Source organism: Sphaerodactylus townsendi, linkage group LG14 (assembly GCF_021028975.2).
Source record: "Sphaerodactylus townsendi isolate TG3544 linkage group LG14, MPM_Stown_v2.3, whole genome shotgun sequence".
In the NCBI taxonomy this organism is placed as follows: Eukaryota; Metazoa; Chordata; class Lepidosauria; order Squamata; family Sphaerodactylidae; genus Sphaerodactylus; species Sphaerodactylus townsendi.
The window spans coordinates 28,775,426-28,800,815 of record NC_059438.1 but is presented as its reverse complement, the minus strand read 5'-3'; the positions used below and the strand labels follow the sequence as shown (position 1 = coordinate 28,800,815).

The 25,390-nt window shown below is 47.5% G+C and overlaps 1 protein-coding gene across 1 annotated transcript; it reads right to left on the bottom strand.

Moving 5' to 3' along the window:
• Window positions 1-1,090: 1,090 nt before the first annotated feature.
• Window positions 1,091-24,685, bottom strand: KCNA6 (potassium voltage-gated channel subfamily A member 6). The gene is given in 6 exon segments (XM_048515345.1): window positions 1,091-2,962; window positions 13,512-13,757; window positions 19,984-23,509; window positions 23,511-23,560; window positions 23,748-23,995; window positions 24,567-24,685. Coding segments are annotated over 4 exon segments (1,902 nt in total). The 3' UTR covers window positions 1,091-2,962; window positions 13,512-13,757; window positions 19,984-22,024.
• Window positions 24,686-25,390: the final 705 nt, after the last annotated feature.

Sequence of the window (25,390 nt, the reverse complement as noted above, 5' to 3'; positions counted from 1 at the left end):
CTATGCCTCTGATTATGAGCACTTAAATTGTTGGAAGGATGCTTTCTGCTACTCTCCACCCCTCTGCCCTAATAGAATTCCTTAGGGTCCACTGAAGAGCAACAAAACTGGAGGGAAGCTGCAGCAAGGCAGAGGAATCCGTGGAAAGTGTTTCCCCCTTTCCCAAAAATGTAAGCATCTTTATCTGACACATTTACTTCCAATGGCAGTTTAAATTATTTTCTAGTTATGGCATCCGAGAGGATTGTCTTTCATTCACATACATGTTACAGTGATGACCAGTAAAAAATATATATAAAATTGATGCTTAACTTTTTAAAGGGGAATCATCTTACACTGAGGGTTGTCTTCCTTTGAAGTACATACAATATTTGGAACCGCGCTAGTGGAAACTGACCATCATCTGTTGCCCTGAGATAGCTTAATATTCTTCAAAGGGTAGAGTTCACTAGAGTCAGATCTTTAAAACCAGTGAAAAATCCACGTAATACCTTTTTTGAGGACCAACTGAGTTGACACAAAACATTTGGTTGGCTCTAATAAAAAGTATCCACAGATCTTGTTCCTGTTTTTGGATTCTGAGTGGACTGGCTGTCTATCTATCTATCTATCTATCTATCGACCGACCGACCGACCGACCGACCGACCGACCGACCGACCGACCGACCGACCGACCGACCGACCTATTTATTTATGAGTATACCGCCCACCCCCAAAGGGCTCTGGGCGGTGTACAACAGATAAAATATTATTGAATCATACAATTACAATATAATAATTAAAACCAGAATAATTTAATATAGTAAAAACCAAGAGCAGATGGCGACTCAGAGAAGGACCTCCCATCCCCCTGGGAGGGGACTGGGAACTATAATAATGGCAACCATGTGTGGTGATATATGGGAGTAATGGGGGGCGGGGGGCAGCGGCATATCAGCGACCAGCCTCCCCTAAAGCCTGGTGGAACTCCTCTGTTTTGAAGGCCATGTGGAACTGTCCAAGGTCCTGCAGGGATCTGATGGCTGGAGGGAGAGCTTTCCACCAGGCAGGGGCCAAGGCAGTAAAGGCCCTGGCCCGGATAGAGGCCAGTCACATCATTGAGGGGCCGGGGACCACCAGCAAATTTGCCTATGCAGATTGCGGAGGCCGAGTAGGGACATAATTTACCTCTTCTTTTTTCCCTTCCCTGATCTAAGACCAGTGCCATACAAGGCAACATTTCTTCTAAAGTCTCAAAGGGCAAAGACTTTGGACACATGGAAGTGTTTGAGTGGCAGGATGGGTGCTCACATGTCATTGCCTCATCTTCATGCTACCTTGTACCGACCCATTCTCTTGAGGTTTTCATAGCAACAACACCATGGATGAAAGCAGGAAATGCAAGACTTGTTGCCTGTTCTGCTTTGTTACGATCATAACTATGCACTGGGTTTGCCACAAGAAGAGAGTAGCCAATCCACAGCAAGAGTTGATTTCCAAACCTGGCTAGCCAGCAAAATGGATACCAGAAGTGGGCATTGCTGCAGAGTTTGTGGTATGTTAGCACAAGCACAAGAGGGCATTTGGGCCCAGCTGTAGCACATAAATCAGGTCCAGTATTCCCACATTTCTCCATAGTTGCCTATCGCTGAGACCGCAGACCAGATAGGAAACCACCCAAGGCATTATGGTGGCTGTAATGAGCACATCTCTGGCATCATCTCTCTCTTTTTAAAAAAATTGTGTAAACCTTGGTTCCCCGCCCTCCTTTTCCAGATAGTACTGGAAAGAGGGCAATACCCCCCCTATTACTCAACAGAAGAATAAGGAGAATATTGGCAGCAGAAACTTTTAGGATCTTTCAGGTATTTAAAATGTATGTAGTTTTTAGTTAATAGGCTTTCTGAAATACATGAAGTACCCTAACAATGCTATTTTGGTGGCTCTCCCAAACGCTGCCAAAAATCTTAACCCCACCCCCCTTTAACAAACCAGTGTCAGACTACAAGTCTAGGACAAATACTGGCTCTACAGACAAATAAGACAGCTCACCACACACTTCTATACATGAGACACATCTTACAGATAGAGGATCTACACATCACAGCTGAACACTTGTAGCTACAGTGGTAAACTTTCATGGATCTTTGTTTGACGTTGATTTTAAGTCTTGTGGACTTGACAACGTTTGTAAGTTTGCACAGTAAAAGAGAGAACAGAGAGAAAGAGGAACGAATCCTTTAGGCATTTCTTCAGTGTCCCAAAGAATAGCATTGTGCTGCTTTTCGTAGGTCCAGTGTCAGCGAATCCTGTTCTTGTGTGAACCTCACTAATTAGGAAGTTTTGCTTAGGCGAGCCAGGTGAATATTCCACATATGGGAGACATCTGATGAACAGTTATCTGTCGAAGGGACTTGTTTTGCCTTGGCACCCTACACAGGCGACACGAAGGTCTTTCTAGCTGCTTAAGTTCTCAGCAAAGGATTTCCAATTCCAGGAAGCTGGAAAATTATTGACTGGGCCTGAAAATCAATTTCTCCTGTTTTGCCGCTTGGCATTTTGCCGACGGGTTATGGGCTTCTTATTTGCTGCCAGTTTGTTCCTTCCCTCTGTTTCAAGCTCGCTCTTAATTTTTTTACCCCGTTTGGGATCATGTTAATAGAAAATCAGTCTAGGTTTCGTAAATAAATAAATGTTAGCACAACATTTTTTTTTCTGCGCAACCGAGTCCAGATTTTTTTTTAAAGCAGATGTGAAAGACACGATCTTGCGGGTAAGAAAGGACATCTGTTTTGATGATCCCCTGTCATTTCAGCTCCTGGTTTCTGTGCTCAAAGAACAACAGTCTGTGGATTGCTCTTCCAAGGCTACATTTCACCACTGCCATCCAAGCTTTGCTGCTCTGCAGGCGATCAGACCGACTTACTCCTTCAATCTCGTTCGTTTGTAAGGGGTTGACTGCCGTGCTCTTTGATTTTGACATCTGAAACACAAAGGGACGGGGAGGGAAAGGAAAACAAAGACAGTCAAAAGCAGATTTTGTGACAAAACGCAGCAATCGCCAAATGCAGCAAACCCCACCCCCACCCCCTTTCCTCTGCACAGAGAGTGTAAGGAAACCTACTGCATAGACTTGACACTGCAGTTCTGCAGCAACTCTGAAGCAGCTGCTGATCTCCAGTAAGACTTGCAGAAGGGGTAGGTGATATGCAATCCCTAGGTTGTTGGGGGGGGGAGGGGGTTTGAGTCAAGTGAACCATAATTGAGCAACCAAAGAGGGGGTTTGGAAACCAAAAGTGCATGTCAGAAAGGTAACTGCAGCCAGCCTCATCTGTCAGACAGGCATGTAGATACATTAAATGTGATTCCTTCTTGTTCAAGCATGGCAGAACTCAGCTGTCCTCTTGTGAGGTCATGTCTGTGTATGTTCTGGGAGGCTGTGTGTGTGGTCACTGTATGCGTACTTTATAATTAATTGACTCTTCACAATTCCTGACGTTTGATTTGCCAGCGTTAACCAAAGTGCCTTTTTCTGAGAACTAATTCAGATTTCTAGTTGCCATTCTTGCAGAGTGCTCAGCTTGGGAACCAGCAAGAAAAGATTTTTCAGGGGGAAACCAGATAAAGCGGGTAGAACTGCGTTTGTTGTTCATGTGGCTGCCCCCGTTCACAGATCTTCATACAGTATGTGTGGGTGCTAGTGATGTTTCAATAAGAAAGTAGGAGCACACCAGTAAGGGAAATTTGTGAGAAGGAAATAAGTGGGCTTATATAAAAATATGAAGATGTTCCTAATAGTACAACTCAGATGGCATGTGGCTGTTTGATAAGATTACAGTTTGTTACAGATTTCTAAATTCTTTGAAATCAGATGCACTTCCTGGTTGATATACAGCTTTGACTCAAGAGCTGCACTCAAAGGTGCATGTGTAAACTTTGGTGGCCGAAATCCAGAAGGAGTGGAGTATGCACCCAATTCCCTTTCCCCTCTGATTTCATCAAACTGTATAAATCCATCTCAGAATTAGGGATGGGAATTCTTCTCCCACACAAAGTTCAAATTCCCCTCCTGGCTAGAAATTGGTCTCCCCCTGACACCATCTCTCTCACTCAGCCAGCTCCCTCTGTTCTACACACACAGTTCAGGAGACAAATGGGCAAGTCTTTGAAGAGCCTAGGCTAGTAATTCTTCTTTCCCTAAAAATTTATTCCTCTCTTTGGCTAGAGTAGGGTCCTTTTTCCCAAGATACTCTTTCCCTGCCAACATGTCCAAACCCTCCAGTTCTAAGAGTTTTTCAATGTATATTCCTGTCAGCAGCTCTTGAGTTCTAAACTGCACCATCTCCCAGTATGTCACTCACATACACAGGTTCTGTGATGAATTAATCCTCCACAATCAGGTTATTCTGCTTCTGCATGCTCCTAGCTTTGAAGAAGCATTATATAGAACAGAGTCTTTATATGATGTTTTCCTTAAGTCAGTCACACCTTATTCGTTTTGGCGGTAACACACCCATCTCAATCATGCACACACACAAACACACTTAGTATATGAATAGCAATTATCACATGTCCAGACGAACCAACTAACCTTTCAATTTGGAATGATCAGAATTCATTTGTTCATTTTTGCACAGGACAAATGATGGGGTCCTGACCCAAAAGTGGGTTACAAAGTCTGCGAAGGCTTTCGCCTTTCTGTTGTTTTGGTAATGCTCTGGGGGTTTTTTAAGTGGCTCACCGTTAAAATTTGAACTTGTGGGTCACCCTATCGAAAAGCTTGGAATCCACTGGTATAGACAGTACAACTAATTTCACTCCCATATTTTCTGTGTTGTTGTTCCAGGTTTTCTCAGACACGTTTTGTGGTTTTAAAGTGGAGTCAAAGTGCCATTAAGGGCTACCATCCCTTTAAGTCTCACTCTTCCCCTTCCAGCCACATTAATTACTTCCTGATCTCGTCTGGCTGTTTCTCTCCTAGCACTGATGAATAAATGGTTTGTTGTCGTCTCTTGGGAAGGCAGGGGCTAAGAACTGTTTTTCATACTGTGTATCAAGCCTATGTTAAGGTCCCCCACACTTGAATAGATAGAAGAAATCAGGCCTGTGGTCTGATTCAGGACAAGGCAGCTTCATATGCGTGTGTGTGCGTGTGCGTGTGTGTGTGTGAGTGAGTGTACATTCCTTGCAATAGATTTTTTTAAATGAGCAGTGATTTTAACTTGCTACAAAGGCCCCTTCCCCACATGCAGAATAATGCACTTTCAATCCATCTTCACAATTGTTTGCAAGTGGATTGTGCTATTCTGCACAGTAAAATCCAGCGCAAAGTGGATTGAAAGTGTGTTATTCTGCATGTGCGGAAGGGGCCAAAGAGAAAAAAAACCTCTGCTGTGAAGCTCACTTGAGCCAGTCACCTGTATCAGTCACCTTCTCTCTTTCTCAGGCTAACCAACCTGATAGGGCTGCTGTGGGGACCAAATGGAAGAAGGAAGAACCATGAATACCACTGTGAATACCTTGGGAAAGGGACAGATAAGTGGAAAGATAAGAAGCAGATAATTAAGCATCTGTTCATGAGCTCTATGTAAGAAGTGGCTAGCAGTAGAGAACAGAAATTGATAATCAGGCTAAAAACAAAGAAAGTAAAAGTGGAAAGTTCAGGGAGAACAGGATTTTTGCTGGAGACAATGTACTCGTGAGTAGACATTGCTATGTTTTTTAAAAAATGGAGTTATATTAAGTGCCAATGTGGAGTCCCAATTACAGTTCAGCTTTCAGTCAATTGCAAAAGGGTAAACCTTAGATCTGCACATAACAACCCATCAGCCCCTGCCAATGTAGCCAATGCGCAGCACTGATGGGAATTGTAGTCCACAAACATCTGGAGAGCCAAGTTTGCAGACCCCCGATCTAGCCTAATATTGCTTACTGTGACTAGTAGCAATTCTCTGTGGTCTCAGGTTTATAAAGATCTTTCCCAAAACCTGTTACCTGAGATTATTGATCCAAAGGTGCCGGGAATTGAACCTGGGACCTTCTGCAGTCAAAGCAGGTACACGTGCTATTTTTTTCCTGAGAGTCCCTCCCACATTTCTCCCCTTCTTTGGCTTTTCCTTCAGTCCTGCTCTGCTTTGGAAGATCAGCACCAGCCCCCTGTGAACAGCGCCCCACCCTGCTTGCAGTTTGCTGCCTTAATATTAGGAAAACACCTAGGATTTTCTCACCCTAGAACAGCGGTGGCGAACCTTTGGCACTCCAGATGTTATGGACTACAATTGGCCATGCTGGAAGGGGCTGATGGGAATTGTAGTCCATAACATCTGGAGTGCCAAAGGTTCGCCACCACGGCCCTAGAATCCTGCCCCCAGAATCAGACATAGTTATTGGAGTTAACATTCTTTTTTAAAGTGCATGTCATTATATGTTTATTTTAAAATATGAAACAAAGAAATAGGATCTATTTAGTTTCCATTTCTAATCAGGCTTTAGCACCCAAACACAAAAAGCTGGCAGGTCCGATTTGATCACTGCAGGGCGCATTTATTAATCATGCGCAGAGCACCATCAATGTGCTTGACATATTAGAGAAAAATGTCAGCAACAGAGAGACATCAGCTCTGGAGCATGCAGTTTAAACTGTGGTGGCAAGAAGGAGAACAGTATTTCTTGGTCTCTGCTTTAAAACAAACTTGCCTGCTGAGGAAGGCCAACTAGGAACATGCACCACTGAATTCCTGGGTGTTATAGAGTTTTGTGAGGCACACTGTAAAAAGCACGCCTTCCCTTCACATGGGCCTCTGTTCACCTGCCTATGTGGAGGAAATGTATGGCCTCGGAAAAAGCAGGTGTGGGCAGAAATGGTCTGTCGGGGATATTTGTCTACCATTACTGGTGTTACGGTTGAGGAATCCCTGCAAAGCTTTCAGAGAAATTGAGCTGAGGATTCCCAAATTACAGTTCCTAAATCACTCTCTCAGGATGAGTCACCCAGAGCTTTGACATGACAGAAGGTGGGAAGTTGGGGGCTACAGTTACACCTTCTGAAACCTATTCTTGTCCCAAAACTCCTGGCCACCTTGCAGAAACCAGGCCAAGAAGCAGGTTCCTGCTTTCATGGATTTCTCTTCTTGAATGAGCAACCACAAATTAGGAGTTGACTCCACAAGATGGCACTGTGCTCCACTTTATCTAGTGGCTATGCCACTTGTGCTAAGATCTGCGAGTTTCCAAAACTGTTTTGAAGTTCCATTTTTGCTTTGGGGTGAACGCAGAGGCAGGCATTCGTTTGAATAGTCCTGGGTCTTCAAGCAGTGGCGAGCTCGTGTATCTAATCTGGAGGAACCGGGTTTGATTCCCAGCTCTGCCGCCTGAGCTGTGGAGGCTTATCTGGAGAATTCAGATTAGCCTGTACACTCCCACACATGCCAGCTGGGTGACCTTGGGCTAGTCAAAGCTTCTCGGAGCTCTCTCAGCCCCACCTACCTCACAGGGTGTTTGTTGTGAGGGGGGAAGGGGAAGGAGATTGTCAGCCCCTTTGAGTCTCCTGCAGGAGAGAAAGGGGGGATATAAATCCAAACTCTTCTCTACGATTCTTCTTCTTAGATTTGATTTGATAATCCCAGTAACCCTGCCTTAAACTAAATCAAACTATCAGTCTAACCAGGTCAGTGTTGTCTATTCAGACTTTCAGGGGCTCTCCAGTATCTCTTCCACATCTCCTGTTACCTAGCCTTTAACTGCAGATGTCTGGGATTAAAGCTGGGACCTTCCGCATGCAAGCAGATGCTCTATCGCCAGGTCATGGCCCCCTTCCCCATTTCCCTGAGGGTCTTTTAAAAATGTACAAACAGTTGGTTTGGGGCTGCCATTTATTTAATCTTTCCATTCATCCCATGTTCCCACTGAAAATTGTCACCCGCAAACTGCTGTGATGGCCACTGGGGAAGACTAAAGGATACTATTAAGTTTTCTCTAGCAGGAGTAAATGCAGCTTGGGGGTGTAATTGTACCCCACTATTCCTCCTAGGAATGCAGGGCTGCACAGAGGTTACGCTTCCTGCTGTCCTCACAACAACCCTGCAAAGTCAAGGTCCTAAAACTTTTGGAAGAGGAACCCACTTCCAACTGACTGTTCTTTTCAGGATCCCCCTCCCTTCCCCCCCCCCCCAGATAAAGCACAGAAACCTCACCAGATTTCAAAGAATCATTTTAAAATGTCCTTTTTTCCTGTTTAGCGTTTATAAATAGAATTTCCAAACAACGGATGATACTTCCTGACCATTTTGCACAGTAGACAGAAACAAACCTGAATTTGCCATCAGAGTTCCAAAGACTTTCTCTCCCTATTCTTCCTCCTCCTCCCTCCAAGCTTTCTGCAAGAGAGTCGTGATCCACACTCCGAGAACCGCTGCTGTAAAGGTTGTTAAGGTGAGCTGCAGTAACTGGTTATAGCTTCCTGGAGATGTGAACCTGAGTCTTCTCTATCCACTACGCCGCACTCTAATTCTTTATGCTTTTGCCAATGAGGAAAACACAGACGACCTCTGATATCATGTTGGATGCTTCGCTGAAACTGTGGTGATGAGCGCAAAGTCTGCCTGATACTGGATTCCTGGCCATCACTGATGAGGATCTAAAAAGGTTTGCAACAAGTCTCGGTATGGAGATTGCCTGAAAGTGCACTGCCTTTTTTGTATCTGCTGTTTTAATAGTCATTGTTTTTAATCAAGTTGTTTTATATTGCTGCTACTTGCCTTGAGCTCGGGATGCCCAGCAGAAAGGTGGGTATATAGATATTCAAAATAAACACACAAACAGAAGCCCTCCATCATCCAACACAAACATCGTAACAATTAACAATCATAGGTGGTACCTTTTGCTCAGTTTCTGGTCACCACATCTCAAAAAGGATATTGAGGAGATAGAAAAAGTGCAGAGAAGGGCAACGAGGATGATTGAGGGACTGGAGTACCTTCCTTATGAGGAGAGGCTGCAGCGTTTGGGACTCTTGAGTTTGGAGAGGAGACGTCTGAGGGGGGATATGATTGAAGTCTATAAAATTATGCATGGGGTAGAAAATGTTGACAGAGAGAACTTTTTCTCTCTTTCTCACAATACTAGAACCAGGGGGCATACATTGAAAATGCTGGGGGGAAGAATTGGGACTAATAAAAGGAAACACTTCTTCACGCAACGTGTGATTGGTGTTTGGAATATGCTGCCACAGGAGGTGGTCATGGCCACTAACCTGGATAGCTTTAAAAGGGGCTTGGACAGATTTATGGAGGAGAAGTCGATTTATGGCTACCAATCTTGATCCTCTTTGATCTGAGACTGCAAATGCCTTAACAGTCCAGGTGCTCGGGAGCAACAGCCACAGAAGGCCATTGCTTTCACATCCTGCACGTGAGCTCCCAAAGGCACCTGGTGGGCCACTGCAAGTAGCAGAGAGCTGGACTAGATGGACTCTGGTCTGATCCAGCTGGCTTCTTCTTATGTTCTTATGTTCTTATTAAATTGCACACTGCCATCTCTATCCTCAAAATTACACTTATTTTGAAGAGTTTGCAGTGTCCAATATGAACTAGCTTGACTAAGGCAGTTAATTGGCTGAAAGCGAAAAAGAAAAAGCTTAGTCGGTTCAGCTAGTTTGGACGGCTGGGGGAAGAGGGGGTTGAACCCAAGGAAGCAGAACTGGGAGAGCTTTATGGACCAAATGGCAGACGATGAAAATCATCACCTTTGCACTGGCGGAACTAGGGTGGCCAGAGGGGGCAATCAACCCAGGAGCCATTCACCTGGATCACATTTGCCCCTCCCCCCATGCCTAGCCCTCAGCCGAACTCCCCTGTCCCCCCCCGCAGCCAAACTCCCACCACCGCCCCGCCACCCCAGTAAAAAAACCCTACAAACCTTTTTCTTGCTCTCCGAGCGGCACCAGCCGGCAACACAATGGGGGCGGGGTTAAGGCTAGGGAAGGAGCACACCCTCTCTGGACTTAACCCCGCCCCCAGTATGTTGCTGGCTGACATGGCTTGAAGGATGAGGAAAAGGTTTGCAGGGGGGTTGTGAGGGGTGCGACGGCAGGGCAGGGGGAATTCAGCAGCAGTGGGGGTGGAGTTTGGCAGCAGTGGGAGGGCCAGGAGGAGTTTGGCTAGGGGCTGGGCAAGTCCCAGGGTGACATTTTGTGGCCATGCCCCACTGCACCTTTGAATTCTGTTCTTTTCTTCCTCAAAGACGTGAACAACTTCATTTGGGCCAGGACGGCTAATTGCGCCAGCATTGCAAACAAGCATCTCTCAATTCCTGAACGCGGCTTCTGTTTTGCAACCCGCAAGCTCTGAGCAGGTCTGAAAGCAACAGCAGCCACTAATGTTCCAATTCTGCCCATAAATGTCATTCCGTTTCTCCCCAGAGAATGCAAATGAATGAGTCGAACTGCACTCTAGCCTGCAGACGCACGCTTCACAGGAGATGTGATTCCACTCTATCCCATCTAGCTGTGGATCAGGTTTTTTTCATACTGGTTTTTACAATGTAACTATATGCATGTGTGTGTGTGTGTGTGTAGATGTGTGTAGGTATGGGGACATACTCGGACAATACTTGGCTTATCCAAGCAGGATAAAGAAATATGAAATAGGCCGTATGCTTTTGCAGAATATTCTATTCAACAGTCTGACGAAAGAAACAGGGAAATTAAATAAACAAATGCCTCAAGTCGCAGCTGGAAACACGCACAGCGTTGTGGTGGTGGGAAGGGCTTTCAAGTTGCAGCCAACATGGCTACACCACAGAGTTCTCAATGCAGGAGACGAGTAGCAACCCTGTGTAGCAACCCTGGACTTCCTTAGTGGTCTCATCCGAGCATTAAGCAGAACAGACCCTCCTTAACTTCTAAGACCTGACGAGATCAGGTTAAGCTGGGCTACAACACAAAGCTCTTTGATCCTCTCCTTCTTGCTTTTTTTAACCCCTTACCAACCCATGAGAGAACTTGTCCTAATACCGTGGTGGCGAACCTTTGGCACTCCAGATGTTATGGACTACAATTCCCATCAGCCCCTGCCAGGATGGCCAATTGGCCATGCTGGCAGGGGCTGATGGGAATTGTAGTCCATAACATCTGGAGTGCCAAAGGTTCGCCACCAGCCATTGTTTGGAAGCCTTGATGAAGGACTTGGTGATAATATTTCTGTCATCACCCTCACCTTCATGTTTCTTGACATAAGGGTTTCTTAAAGTCTGTTATTGATTTATTGAATGCTGCTTCTCCAGAAACCTGGTGAAGGTGCCTCACAAAGTAAAAAACAATAAAATCACAAAAACAACAACTGAAGCATTATCAGTCCTCAGCAAGCCCTAAAACCAACTACGCAAAGAAAGGGGAGCGTAAAGTCCCATCAAGTTGCCGCTGACTTACAGTGACCACAGCAAGGGGATCTCTAGGCTAATGAGAAGCAGAGGTGGTTTGCCATTACCATCCTCTGCAGAGTCTTCCTTGGTGGTCTCTCATCCAAGCACTGACCCGGCTTGGCTTCTGAGAGTTGACCCAATGTGGCTATACCATGCCACCTTCCCTCCCACAAACAATCGGCATAAAACAACTTTCAACATCCTAAAATATTTCTAAAAGTCACTTCAGGCTGCAAGCAGACTTTAAAAACAGCTTTAAAAGATGAAAGCCCTCATGGGTAAAAAATAATAACATGGGTAAAAAAATAAACGTTGGTCTTACATATTAGAGATCAGTAACTGACGGCCAGGCGGAAGTCGACGTGGTGTAGCCTAATCTCATTAGATGTTGGAAGCTAAGCAGGCTCAGTACTTGGAAGCAAGACCACCAAGGAAGACTCTGCAGAAGGAGGCAATGGCAAACCACCTCAGCTTCTCAGGTGCCTTGAAATCCCCTTGCAAGTATTGCTGTAAGTTGGCTTTACGCACTTGATGACACTTTACACACATAAAACTGAAGGTCAAAGGGACAAATGTGGTCTCCTGGTTGCTAACCCAAAGGCAAGGGAGGTTTGTGAAAGGGGTGGTACGGAAGTTGGCCGAGGTCTGGCACATCCCCCACCATTCCCTCTTTGTGAACTGAATTGTCGACCAAGGAAATGAGATGCAGACTTTTCTGCTAAACCAGCTCAATCTTAATAATGCTGCCCAGGGTGCCTGGAATAGATGTCAGGTGGACTATTCAGTCATGACAGCCCTTCCTTACCAAAGCTGACAGCTGATGGTGTCCTCATATCTCACCACACACAAAACCCACAAATTACTGCCAGGATTTGGCAAGCATTAATGCTGTCAGAAAAGTTTGAAGTCTGATCTAAGCCTCATTGGGGCTCAGCCCTGGATACTTTTTCAATCCATGCGCTAGGGATGTTGTTGAAGAGCAGACTAGGATTTCAGAACTGTCCTGGAGGTGCTCACTGATTGCTGGCAAAGCCCCAGAGACTGCTCAGCTTGGACACTGGCCCCAAAAGGTAGGCTCATTTGCTGCACATAGGGGGCACGTGGCCCAACTTGCTACTGCCCCCTGTGGACTTCAAGGGCAGTGGCCTAGGGCAGCAGTGGCAAACCTATGGCACAGGTGCCAGAGGTAGCACTCAGAGCCCTTTCTATGGACTTCAAGGGCAGTGGCCTAGGGCAGTGGTGGCGAACCTATGGCACAGGTGCCAGAGGTAGCACTCAGAGCCCTTTCTATGAGTTTGTCATGTGGGGGGAGGGGGGGGCAGAAAATCACCCACACACACACACACAATCTAGGCTGGCCTGGGCACAATCTGGCAATGGGGCTTGCTTCTGAGTAAACCCTCCTAAGGTCGTGATTCACCCATTCGAAGTGTTGCACGCTTGCTTCACCAAGCTTACTCCTGAGTAACGCGCGCCTCGGAGCCAACCGTTTTTTCTAAACTAAAACCTCAGTATTCAGGTTAAATTGCTGTGTTGGCACTTTGCGATAAATAAGTGGGTTTGGGGTTGCAATTCGGGCACTCGGTCTCGAAAAGGTTCGCCATCACTGGCCATGGGGAACTTTCCTGGTCAGTTGAACAGTACTAAATAATGTAAATATACGCACATTAAAACTGAGTACTGTCATGCAGAGCTTATTAATTAAATGGCTCGTATTCCAACATCAGAGAGTGCTTGTTAAAAATGGACCACATAAAAAATCCTTGTTAGAGCAAAGGAAAACATGCACACACACCAAAAATAAATAACATTAAGGGAGCCAGGGACAACCCAGCTTAGCTTCCAAGATCCAAGGAGATCAGGCTAGTCCAGGCCATTCGGATCAGGGAAATGGAGCCAAACTGGGGGTTTCTTTCAGAGTAGCATCACACATCTTAATAGCACATGGCCAGTTTACACCAGCTAAGAATATATCTCGTTGCTTCAAATTTATAATTATTTTTCTCTCCCACTCTGATCACAGCAAGCTGGGTTTTCCCTGCAGGCTGTTCACCATAATTAGGAACTTCCTCGCTAACTTTAAAGACAGAAGGGGGAGGGAGGGAGAGACTTACCAATTTCTGTTGCTAACGCAGATGTGTATGAACACCAGTTTCCCTTTTCTCCCGATGATCACCGAGTTCTCTTGAGCACAGTATGAAAAGGCCTCCTTTTCCAGCTTTACATTCTGTTCGGTTGAATTCTCTTGGCATGCGTTTTTCTTCATCTCCATGAGAAGCTTGCTAAAGTTTAATATCACTAGTAGGGGCTTCCAGTTAATTCCCTTTCAACCCTACTCGAATCCAGCATCTTCCTTTGAGCTGTATGTTAGGAGCAGAGCACAGGAGGAAATATTCACACATTCCAAACTGCCCGTTCTTTCAACTGGGAATCAAAGCCTCATCCACAAGGATCCATGCACAATATCCCAAGAGTACAATGGGTTACAGATTCTGCACATCACATGCTTCCAAAGTGCATCTACTTATTATTTTACTCCTCTTCAAACACAGATTAAGGAAATTATTCTCGTGTGTTCGATCTTCAAACAACAAGGAATTCTCTCCAATGTTCACATTTTCTGCCATTCAAATACTACAGCATTTTGCATTCACTACTTCCTTGTAACCTTTACAGTAAGCGTGGAAGGCCAGCATGACTAGAAATAGTTATGAGGAATGCATCTGAAATGTTCATGTGAATTTCTCCACTGTTTTCAGAGGCTTGTTTCCAAAGTAGAACTAATTCATTGGAAATCCTCCAGAGTTTTGCATTGAATCATCCATAGTTGCACTTTGCACCACACACATAAGCTCCTTCAGTTCATGCATCTTTCCCCTCTCTACATTATCAGTGTGATCAATTATAACTCTGCCTCCCCCCCCCCAAATAACAATTTTGATGTGATTATACATATGATTTATCCAGACATTTTGTGTATACAGTGTTTTTCCCATGGGCTTGTGCATTTTTGTGCAAACCTTAACATAATCATACATACAATCACCCCAAACTTGTGTTTTTGCACCATGTTTCTGTAATGCACTTAAGTATACTAGTGTAGAAGAGCGAGGAAGCTAATGCTGTGCCCTAACACAGATTACTTCTGGAAATACTTGCATAAATTCTCCTCCTTAAACTGGAAAGCATAGTAAAGGGCAGAACAGAAGAGAGCCCGTAGAGAATGGAAAAGTAAAACTCGGAGCATCCCTTATTTATTCCACCTGCAACCACCTACTAAATGTCCTCACAGCAGATTTCAATTGGGAATGTCTACATCTGCAGCTCAGCATTTTAGGACCCTGTTCTGGACTCTGACTGTCCAAGTCAGCTACTATGGTTACATCCCTAAGTTGGGTCAAAAATATGTTCAGGGAGTTTCATGCTTCTCTGGCTCATTGGGGTGCTAATCCAGTCAGGACTGCTGCATGGGACGGAGGCCTTTACCTAAGCACCATTTTTTCCAATCTGAAATGGTCCCCATTTGCTCTGTCAGGGAAACTCAGAGATCAACTATACCAGTCCATGTGCAGACTGCTACAGGGCAAATAGCAGCTACTGAGGCCATTCTAGGAGAAGAAAATGGCACAAATCCTCAAAATCCTGATACAAATCTGGCTTATTCATGCCTGCAAAGCACTAAGTTCCCAGAACACACTTGTGGAAGACCCAAAATGTGGTTAGGCCTTGCCCTGCCTTAGCTGAACCACACTATCCGGATCTCAGCAGATCTTGCTAAGCAGGGTCAGCCCTGGATAGCATCTGGATGGGAGACCCCCAAGGAAGTCCACGGTTGTTACATAGAGGCAGGCAATGGCAAACCACTTTCAAGAATCAAACCTGGTTCCTTAGAGTCCACTGCTACACCCCATTTCTAGGGCTAGGGCTACCCTGTTTCACTGAATATAAGACATCCCTGGAAAATAAGACATAGTAGAGGTTTTGCTGAAGTGCGAAATATAAGGCATCCCCAAAAAGTAAGACATAGCAAAGTTTTGTTTGGAAGCATGCCCGACGAACAGAACACAGAAAAATAAGACATCTCCTGAAAATAAGACATAACGCATCTTTGGGAGCAAAAATTATTATAAGACACTGTCTTATTTTCGGGGAAACACGGTAGTTAAACCCCAGATTTCCAGGAAACCACAGTGACTTTTTAGGGCCCACTCTACAGGTCAGATCTGGTACGCAGTTGTTTATTAAAAAATCACAGGGCCAGCAAAAGCAGATTGGGCCAATTTAAATTGCAGCTTGCATAGGAAAACCTCCCAGAGGTTGGGGCCCTCAGTCTGTCATCTTGAATTGCCTTGAGGAGGAACAAAATCCTATAGAAGGTCTCCTTCCAAGGAAGTGTGTTTGGAAAGTTTTACCAGCAGGCTGAAACAAAGATGAGGAAGATCTTATTTTTATTCTTTGCCACCTCTTCCAAGGCATGGTGTTTACTTTTAGAAGATGGAATATTAAGCCAGGCCATTTTACTTTTGAATGCCAGAGTTAGCAGGTACAGAAAACCATTTGGGGAGGTTGTTATGGAAACCAGTCCCAAAAGATGTTTTCTTTCCACACAGGTTCCACGTGGCTGTACGCTGACTTCAGGGCAGCTAAAGAGTGATGCAGAATGGGCACGTTTTCTTTAGAAAGCACCTCAGGGGCTCCTAATCCCATTGGCATTTCCTAGGAATTGAGAAGTCTTGGGGCATGTTTTCCTAAAGGCAGAAGCAACATGCATTTTCCTCTGCCTATTGGACAAGTTAGTGTATTTACAGTCATTGACCAGCCTATTTGTAACAGGTGATGTTCTTTTACCTGGGGAGTGGGGGTACTGCCTGCACACACTACAGATCCACATTTATTTTTAAATTGAAGGGGAGAAAAGAAGGAGGAGTCTGGATTTAAACTCTGCCTTTCTCTCCTGTAAGGAGACTCAAGGTGACTTACAAACTCTATTCCTTTCCTCTACCGAGAACAGACACCTTGTGATGTAGGTGGGGCTGAGAGAGCTCTTGAGACAACTGGAACTAGCCCAAGGTGACTGAGCAGGAATGCAGAAGTGGGGAAGCAAATCTGGTCAACCAGATAACAATCAGCCACTCATGTGGAGGACTGGGGAATCAAACTAGAGTGCACCTGCTCTTAACCACCACACCACGCTGGCTGAAGGTTAACTTGGGGAAAGGTTGTTGTAAACCAAGGGGAACCAACAAATGCCAGAAGACAAATCACCTAATGTGTTCTGATCCCAATTACTCGGTTTCTTGATTGTTTATGAAATGTAGAAAAAAAAGTGGGACTCTAGAAACCATTGCAGAGTGAGGTTAGACTAATTTCCATCCCAAATCCAATTATACAGATTGTATTTTCACCTTCCATTCCAAGATGCTTTGCACTGTAAGGCTATTCCAGAGGGATAACCATTTCAGCCCACAGCAGCAAGATAATGCAGGGGTCCAGGAGCACCTTAAAGACTAACACTGGTTCTAGTGGAATAAATGTTACCTAGTTTTTAAGGTGCTACCAGATCCCCAGTTCAAGAAGTTCTATTCCCTTGACCACTAAACAAATTGCTGCAGGAGGCAATTAAATTTAGTACTGGAGGAAGTCTTTTTTTTCTGGTCCTAATTATTTTCTACAAGGAATCAAGAACCCTTAAAAGCATTCAAAACCACCAAGGGGAGGGGGAATCCAGAAACAGAAGAAGCAAATTTCTCAGTGCCCATCAACAAACCCTAAATTCTTTCCAAGGCATCCCCACCTGCAATTGACACTCAGCTGTCCTCAAGAAGAAGAGTTTGGATTTATACCCCACCTTTCTCTCCTGCAAGGAGACTCAAGTTGGCTTACAAGCTCCTTTCCCTTCCTCTCCCCACAACAGACACCTTGTGAGGCAGGTGGGGCTGAGAGAGTTCCGAAGGACTGTGGCTAGCCCAAGGTCACCCAGCAGGAATGTAGGAGTGAGGAAACACATCTGGTTCACCAGATAAGCCTCTGCCACTCAGGTGGAGTGGGGAATCAAACCCAGTTCTCCAGATTAGAATCCACCTGCTCTTAGCCACTATACCACGCTGGCTTTCTAAGGACTTGATGGGAGAGGTGGCCTCAAAACATGATGAGTTTTGTCAGGTTTGGGGTTTTCTTTTTAAATTCACGTATTTTAAATTAACAACTTAATTTTCAGTGGCACAGCATGAAGAAACCCTGGTGGGTGGCATGTGGTTCAAGATACTGGAAGAGGAAGAGGAAGAAGAGGAGGAGGCGTTTGGATTTATATCCCCCCTTTCTCTCCTGTAGGAGACTCAAAGGGGCTTACAATCTCCTTGCCCTTCCCCCCTCACAACAAACACCCTGGGAGGCTTCCAATGGCTTCCTATGGAGCACCTGGATGGAATGTTACCTGTTTTCCCCGTACAGTTCTGTAAGCAAAGATACTTTTCCAAAAAATGAACATTGAGAATTCATGGACAGGGCTAGAATACTTTGAGGGGACTAAGCTCCTGAAACCACTCCACCCCTGTTGATTCTAACAATTGATTCAGAGCAAAAACCTCTTCAAAAAGAAAAGTTGTAAATAATAACAACAGACTGAACTGTCATTCTCCAAATTTTTCAAAGAGCTAAACCAGTCATGAAGGCAGGTTTGCCATCTCCAGTCTGAGAAATTCCTGGAGGTTTATGGGTGGTACCTGTAGAAGAGGGAATCTGGGGAGAGACTTCACCTAGAATTGATGGTATACCATAGAGTTTACCCTCTGAAGTTGCTATTTTCTCTAGGAAAATTGATTCCTGTAGTCTAGAGATAATCTGTAATTCTGGGAGAACTTCCAAACCCAACCTGGAGGCTGTTAGCCATACACAGGTTTTGCTGCCACCAAAAAAAGGCATCTATGGGTAGTTAGAAGAAGAAGAGTTTGGATTTATATCACACTTTTCTCTCCTGCAAGGAGACTCAGGGTGGCTTACAAGCTCCTTTCCCTTCCTCTCCCCACAAGGAGGAGGAGGAGGAGTTTGGATTTATACCCCCCCTGCAGGAGACTCAAAGGGGCTTACAATCTCCTTGCCCTTCCCCCCTCACAACAAACACCCTGTGAGGTGGGTGGGGCTGAGAGAGCTCTGAAAAGCTGTGACTAGCCCAAGGTCACCCAGCTGGCATGTGTGGGAGTGTACTGGCTAATCTGAATTCCCCAGATAAGCCTCTACAGCTCAGGCGGCAGAGCTGGGAATCAAACCCGGTTCCTCCAGATCAGAATGCACCTGCTCTTAGCCACTGCTCTTAGCCACTACGCCACTGCTGCTGATGTCACAGACACCTTGTGAAGCAGGTGGGGCTGAGAGAGTTCTGAAGAACTGTGGCTAGCCCAGGGGTAGGGAACCTGAGGCTCTCTAGATGTTCAGGAACTACAATTCCCATCAGCCTCTGTCAGCATGGCCAATTAGCCATGCTGGTAGGGGCTGATGGGAATTGTAGTTCCTGAACATCTGGAGAGCCGCAGGTTCCCTACCCCTGGGCTAGCCCAAGGTCACCCAGCAGGAATGCAGGAGTGCAGAAACACATCTGGTTCACCAGATAAGCCTCTGCCACTCAGGTGGAGGTGTGAGGAATCAAACCCAGTTCTCCAATTTGGAATCCACCTGCTCTTACCCATTACAAAATGCTGAGAGACATTCAGAGGTGATTAGCCATTGCCTGCCTCCACATCACAACCCTGGTATTCCTTGGAGGTCTCCCGTTCAAATACTTGCTGAGACTGACCCTGTTTAGCTTGTGAGATCTGACGACATCAGACTAGCCTCAGCTATCCACTAGATACCCAGGAAGGACCACATTATCCCAAGGTGAACTCTTTCACCTTGCAGTATCTTGGTCACCATTCTGCCAAAACAGCTGAGAGATTTTTACCACACATCAGGGGAGCAAAACAGAAGAAGAATGGCTATCTGGACGAGCTCCCAAAATTTGCTTACTCAGTAGCTACACATACATCACGGTAAATTGCCACTGGGTAAATAGCTGTTCGAGTCCATCTTCATTAAAAGCAAAGAAAACAACAACGACGAACACCTCAATTTTAAAGCCATTTTCCCAGTGGTCCCAAGATACGCTTTTAAAACTGATGCTTCTGCTTCTCATGGGCACAGCGGCTGAAAAAAATCTCACCCCCGCTCTTAAATTATGCCATTAGTTTTACATATATGCATAACAAAATGCACAAATGGCTGAACCGCTCCATCTCTGCTGCTCAGGCACCTACATTAAAGTCCTCTCACATATTCCACAGCAACACACACAGGTTTTCCCCCCATCAAATATTTAAAGTGAACCGCAGACAATCCTGGCTGTCTGCTGAGTGTACCTGGAAGACCAAACCTTTACACACACTGGCTTGCAGCATTCGTGCTTTTAGGTACCCAGCTAAAACAGGTAATGTATTTAGTGACTCGATAATGCATCAATTTCCCCATCAAAAACCCTGAGGGGTGTGTGTGTGTGTGTGTGTGTGTGTGTGTCCTCTTTTTTTTTTTAACACAAAAACACGTCCTGATCCTTACATTAAAAGACTGCCAGCACCTCATCAGTATTGACAACCCTGACTGGCAGCAAAGTTCCAAGGATTCCAACTGAGCTGTTTCTCATTTCTGAGACCGGTTGAATCGGAAATGTCACCCTGCAGCCTTCGGGCACAGAAGATCCTTCTGACAGACCACAGCGGCGCTTCTCCGGATGATGCTGAGGTAGGGTTTCTTAAACTTGATGCAGGGTGAAGGCAGATGCGATACTGTAAGCAGCAAAGGCAATGTGGAAATATCCTCGCCGCAACTCAGTTCAGACACACAGCTGCTTTCTAAAGTCAAGGTTGGGTGGGGGAAGGAGGGAGAGTTCCATACATTTTATATCAGAAGCTGGGTATGCTTGGAAAGTGGCTAGTGCCCATGCCATCACCGAAGAACCCGTTTCCCCACCAACACTTGCAGCGCATTTTCACTTTTCAAAATACCTTTTTTTTTTTAAATGAGCAGGGTGGTAAATGAATCTTCACTTCAGCACTTCAGAAAGTGAAAAAGACAGGCAGCTCACCTGAATGGGGATAGTCAACACACGGTGGCTTGAATCATCAGATGGCTCACTGGAATAGACAGCTGTCATTTCATCTGCAAAGCCCAATGGCTAAGAGCCCCCTGTCAGCTCCCGTTATATCTCAAGTCTGCCTTCAGCGCTGCTCTGAGCTACACAGCTGGCAGAACGTAGCACAAGTGACATTTCATTTCCACCTCCAGCTTCCAGATGAAAAATAAACATCTGGGGTCAGCCATGTTTCCCGCAAAGGAAGGCACGTGTATACAAAACGGGTAATGCCCACATGAAACCAAAGGTGGTCTTGGAAGCCAAGCTGGCTTAGGAAAGGCAATTCAGAGAACAAGGAATTGCTACACTTGCTTTGATTACATCTTATGGCAGGGCAGGCGCAAATGGACCCAACCCAAAATGGCAGTACCGGCAGCTCCAAACTAACTGGGAAATCCTCCCTCTGGCCCCCTTGGACACAAGGGTCTGGGACAGTGCAGGGGAGAACTGATTCCCCCCTCCATTTTCTGCAATTGTACCCACTTTTCTCTAGCTCCCTCATCCCAAAAATGTTCTTTCACAAGCATGGGGGGGGGGGGCTTCCATTGAGAAAACTCTTGAGGAGCTCCCCTGACCCCAAACCCCGTTGTCTGAATGGTATGGGTCAGAAAGGAAGTGTGTTTCCCTGCTCTCTCGCCCTTTATGCCCAGCATTCCTGTGGCACCATTTGTTCGTTTGGAACACAGTCTGCAACTGGGAAAAAATCCCCAAGACGATACACCATTTCCCCCACGCCCGGTGACTGCAAGGTGCGCATGTAGAGAATGGAAAGATGGCAACATGAGTCTTCCCAGATGCTAACAAGATAACCAGCCTTGATCCAGGGCCAGCTGCAGACGTCAAGGCTGTTTGGTGGCAACCCAGTGGATACTTTCTCAGCCTTGAGCGTTTGCAAGCAAGCAGCTCCACAGGGCGCAGGTGTCACATCAAAGGGGATCTTGCCAGCTTGTTGATCCTTCCTACGGTTACCGGACAACACACTACAATGCCTGATGCAGAGTTTCCATTTCTCAAAGGGAGCATCACAGAGGCTGGGACTGATCGGGCGGCGAAAAACATAATGTACATTCTTAGCCCGTGCGGCCCATCCCGAGACAACCTGCAACCTTGCCTTGACTTTTAGGTTTTTTGTTTGTTTGGAGATGAGAAAAAATGATCCATCGGGCAGCTGCTGAAATAAAAAAGGATCCCACCTCATGACCACGTGACAGGTGACTGTCCCAGGGCTGGGACAGATGATCATCATCCAATGCAGAAGCCTACGGGGCAAAGCAAACCAGGGTCCCAAATCCCAGTTGCTTTTTTGTATGCATACATAATTTTCAGTCACCCGGACTTGGTGTTTTCGCTGTTCCTCCGCTGCGAAGACAGGAGGGATCAACAGCAGTCTGAGGAGACCGGAACCAGCTGGCCTGACCAGATGGCACTTTCGGGGTCTCCTGGTGACCTTGACGTCCCACAAGCCCATCAAACTTCCGTCAACAATTTGTTCTCCTTATAAGCCTGGTTGCCGGCTGGAATGAAATTGGAGTATTTCATCGATTCTAAGTCTTCTGCCTCCAGGAAGTCAGACTTGCTGAGCGACTGGCTGCTCTCCCCTTTCCCGGGCTCCAAGAAAGGAGATTGCTGCTGGCCACAGGTGACGTGAGTGTATTGGGTCTGCTCCTCCTGATCAGTTTCTCGGTGGTAGAAGTAGTTGAAGTTGGACACAATGACGGGCACGGGCAAGGCAATGGTGAGCACGCCCGCAATGGCACACAACGACCCCACAATCTTGCCCCCAATGGTCATGGGGTACATGTCTCCATAGCCCACCGTGGTCATGGACACGACCGCCCACCAAAAGGCATCCGGGATGCTCGTGAACAGGGAATCCGGGTCGTCGGTCTCAGCAAAATAGACAGCGCTGGAGAAGAGGATCACCCCGATGAACAAGAAGAAGATGAGGAGTCCCAGTTCTCTCATGCTGGCCTGGAGGGTCTTCCCCAGGATCTGCAGCCCCTTGGAATGCCGGGAGAGCTTGAAGATCCGGAAGACCCTCACCAGGCGGATGACCCGGAGGATGGCCAAGGACATGGCTTGCTGCTGACCCCCGTTGCCGGCGGCGCCGGGCTGCTCCCTCTTCTGCTGCTCCTGCGCCAGCTCCGTGCCCAAGGTGATGAAGTAGGGGATGATGGCCACTATGTCAATGATGTTCATGATGTTCCTGGAGAACTCGGGCTTGCTGGGGCAGGCGAAGAAGCGCACCAGCAGCTCGAAGGAGAACCAGATGATGCAGAGGGTCTCGATGAGGAAGAAGGGGTCCGTGAAGAAGGGGCTGGTGCCCGCGTGGGGCTGGAGAGGCGCCTGGGTCCCTCCCTCCGGCTGGTGGGGCAGCAAGAACAGGAGGTCCTCGTCTGGGAAGTCCGGCCGGAAGCCCCCCTGGCCGCCGTCGCGGAAGCTGCCGGAGCCCCCCTTGCTCTCCTGGCGGAACTCGGGCAAGGTCTCCAGGCAGAAGATGACGATGGAGATGAGGATGACCAGGACGGAGACGATGGCGATGCCCCGGGCCGGCCCGGAGCTCTCGGGGTACTCGAAGAGGAGCCAGACCTGGCGCTGGAAGTGGGGCTGGGGCAGGGGCTTCTCCTCCTCCTGTATGAAGCCCTCGTCCTCGCGGAAGGTCTCGATGGCCTCCTCGCCCAGCTGGTAGAAGCGGATCTCCTCCAGGAAGATGTCCAAGGGCACGTGGACGGGCCTGCGCAGCCGCCCGCCCGACTGGTAGTAGTACAGGATGGCGTCGAAGCTGGGCCGGTTGCGGTCGAAGAAGTACTCGTTGCGCAGCGGGTCGAAGTAGCGCACGCGGCGCCGCGGGTCGCCCAGCAGCGTGTCCGGGAAGGCGGCCAAGGTGCGCAGCTGCGTCTCGAAGCGCAGCCCGGAGATGTTGATCACCAGCCGCTCGCTGCTGCAGCAGCCGCCGCCGCTCGCCTCCCCGTCCGCCGCCGCCGCCGCCGCCTCCTCCCCGTCCTCCCGGGCGGCAGCCGCCTCCTCATCCTCCACCGCCCCGCCGCGCCCGACGGCCTCCCCGGCAGCAGCGGCCAGCGCCAGCGCCTCCTCCGCCCCTCTCATGCCCCGGGCGCGCCTCGCCCGTCGCGGCGGCGGCGGCTGCTGCTGCTGCTGCTGCTGCTGCTGCTTTTTTGCGCCGCTTGCCTGCCTGGCTGCCGCTCCCCTTCCCCGCCGCCGCTCCTGGTGGGGCCGCGCGTGTCCTTCAAGGCGCTTCTCCTGCTGCTCCTCCTCCTCCTGTTGCTTCTCGCCGCCTGGCTCTGCCGCTCGCGCCCCTGCGCCGCCCTCTCCTCTTCCTCCTCCTCGGCTGCTCTGACTCCCCCTGCCTTCTTCTCGCCGCTCCGGAGGCTCTGCCTGCTTCGGCAATCAGGCACGCCGCTCGCTCGGCCTCGCCAGTCGCTGATCCAAAGGATGCGGAGAGGTGGGGTGGGGGTACCCGAGTGGCATCTAGTCTGACCCTCTGACCTGGTGGGCTGCTGCTGTCAGAGTTGAGGGAAGGAAGCAGAGAGGTGGTGTGAGGGTCAGAGGGGGACCTGAGGAGCATCTAGTCTGACCCTCCGAACCTGGTTGGCTGTTGCTGCTAACTCTTACCTAGTGGGGCTGCTCAGAGATGAGGGAAGGAAGCAGAGGGGTGGTGTGAGGGTCAGAGGGGGACCCGAGGAGCATCTAGTCTGACCCTCTGACATGGTGGGCTGCTGCTGCTAACTCTTACCTAGTGGGCTGCTCAGAGATGAGGGAAGGAACCAGAGAGGTGGCATGAGGGTCCGGGGGTGGGGACATGTAGTGTGACCCTCTGACATGGTGGGCTGCCGCAGCCAGATATTAGGGAAGGAAGCAGAGAGGTGGGGCATCTCATCTGTCCCACTGGCAAAACATGCCTTGGTAAAGCCAGACAGGTGCTGCTGCTGCTGCCCTCCTGGATTAGATCTATAGCCTTCCAAGTGGATGTCCAGGTCCCACAGCAACTCACCGGACCCTGGGCACACCAGGACAGTGCCGAAAAGAGACGTCAGGCATTAATTTGCCTGGGAAGTAAGGCTTGGTTGACTCGACGTGGTTCAGAACTTCAGTGTTAGGGAGGTAGGACATACGTCATCCAGTAAGTAGTCACATTTGAATGCTCCTTGGCATGAAAATGTGCCACCCTGCAAGTGGAAAGCTAGCAAAGCAAGGGCAATCCCCCTCAGCTTGCTGGGTGGGTTGCCCACTTGCAAAGAGTCTTTAGCCGAGGAGAGCTGTTCCAAAGCCAGTCTGCAGTGCTATGGTCCATTTTACCCCCTTGTTCTCTTGTGTAAATCATTATTTTGTCTAAATCATTAACTCCCATTAAGCAGGCACAAGTTTCCAGTTTTCGTTTCACTGGCATCCAGAGAGCACACACGAAAAGTGTCCTTCCAAAATCATTCCTCCAACATCCCAGCAGACCCTGTGGTTTCAGAAGAGAACAATCGCCTTGCTGAATCAAAGCGCACAGGAGCCCACAGGAAGGGCACGAGGCTGACAGGCCAACCACAGAAACTTCTGTCTTCCTCGGTGGCACTGCTGCTTTCAAGGTTTCATGTGGCTAATAAAAGCTAATGGCTATTAATGGGCTTTCTGGCTATGCACTTCTTTAGGCAGTGGGGCAATGATGCATGCAATTCAGGTTCTATATACACTGCCTCGCACAGTACTGGAAATACACAATAGCAGCAGTGGTCCTTAATTTGATTTTGATGCAGATCTCTCCCCTGGAATCCAATGAAATGCCAGAGTTCCAGCTTAGGCACCAACAAAAGAAGAGGAGTTTTGGAT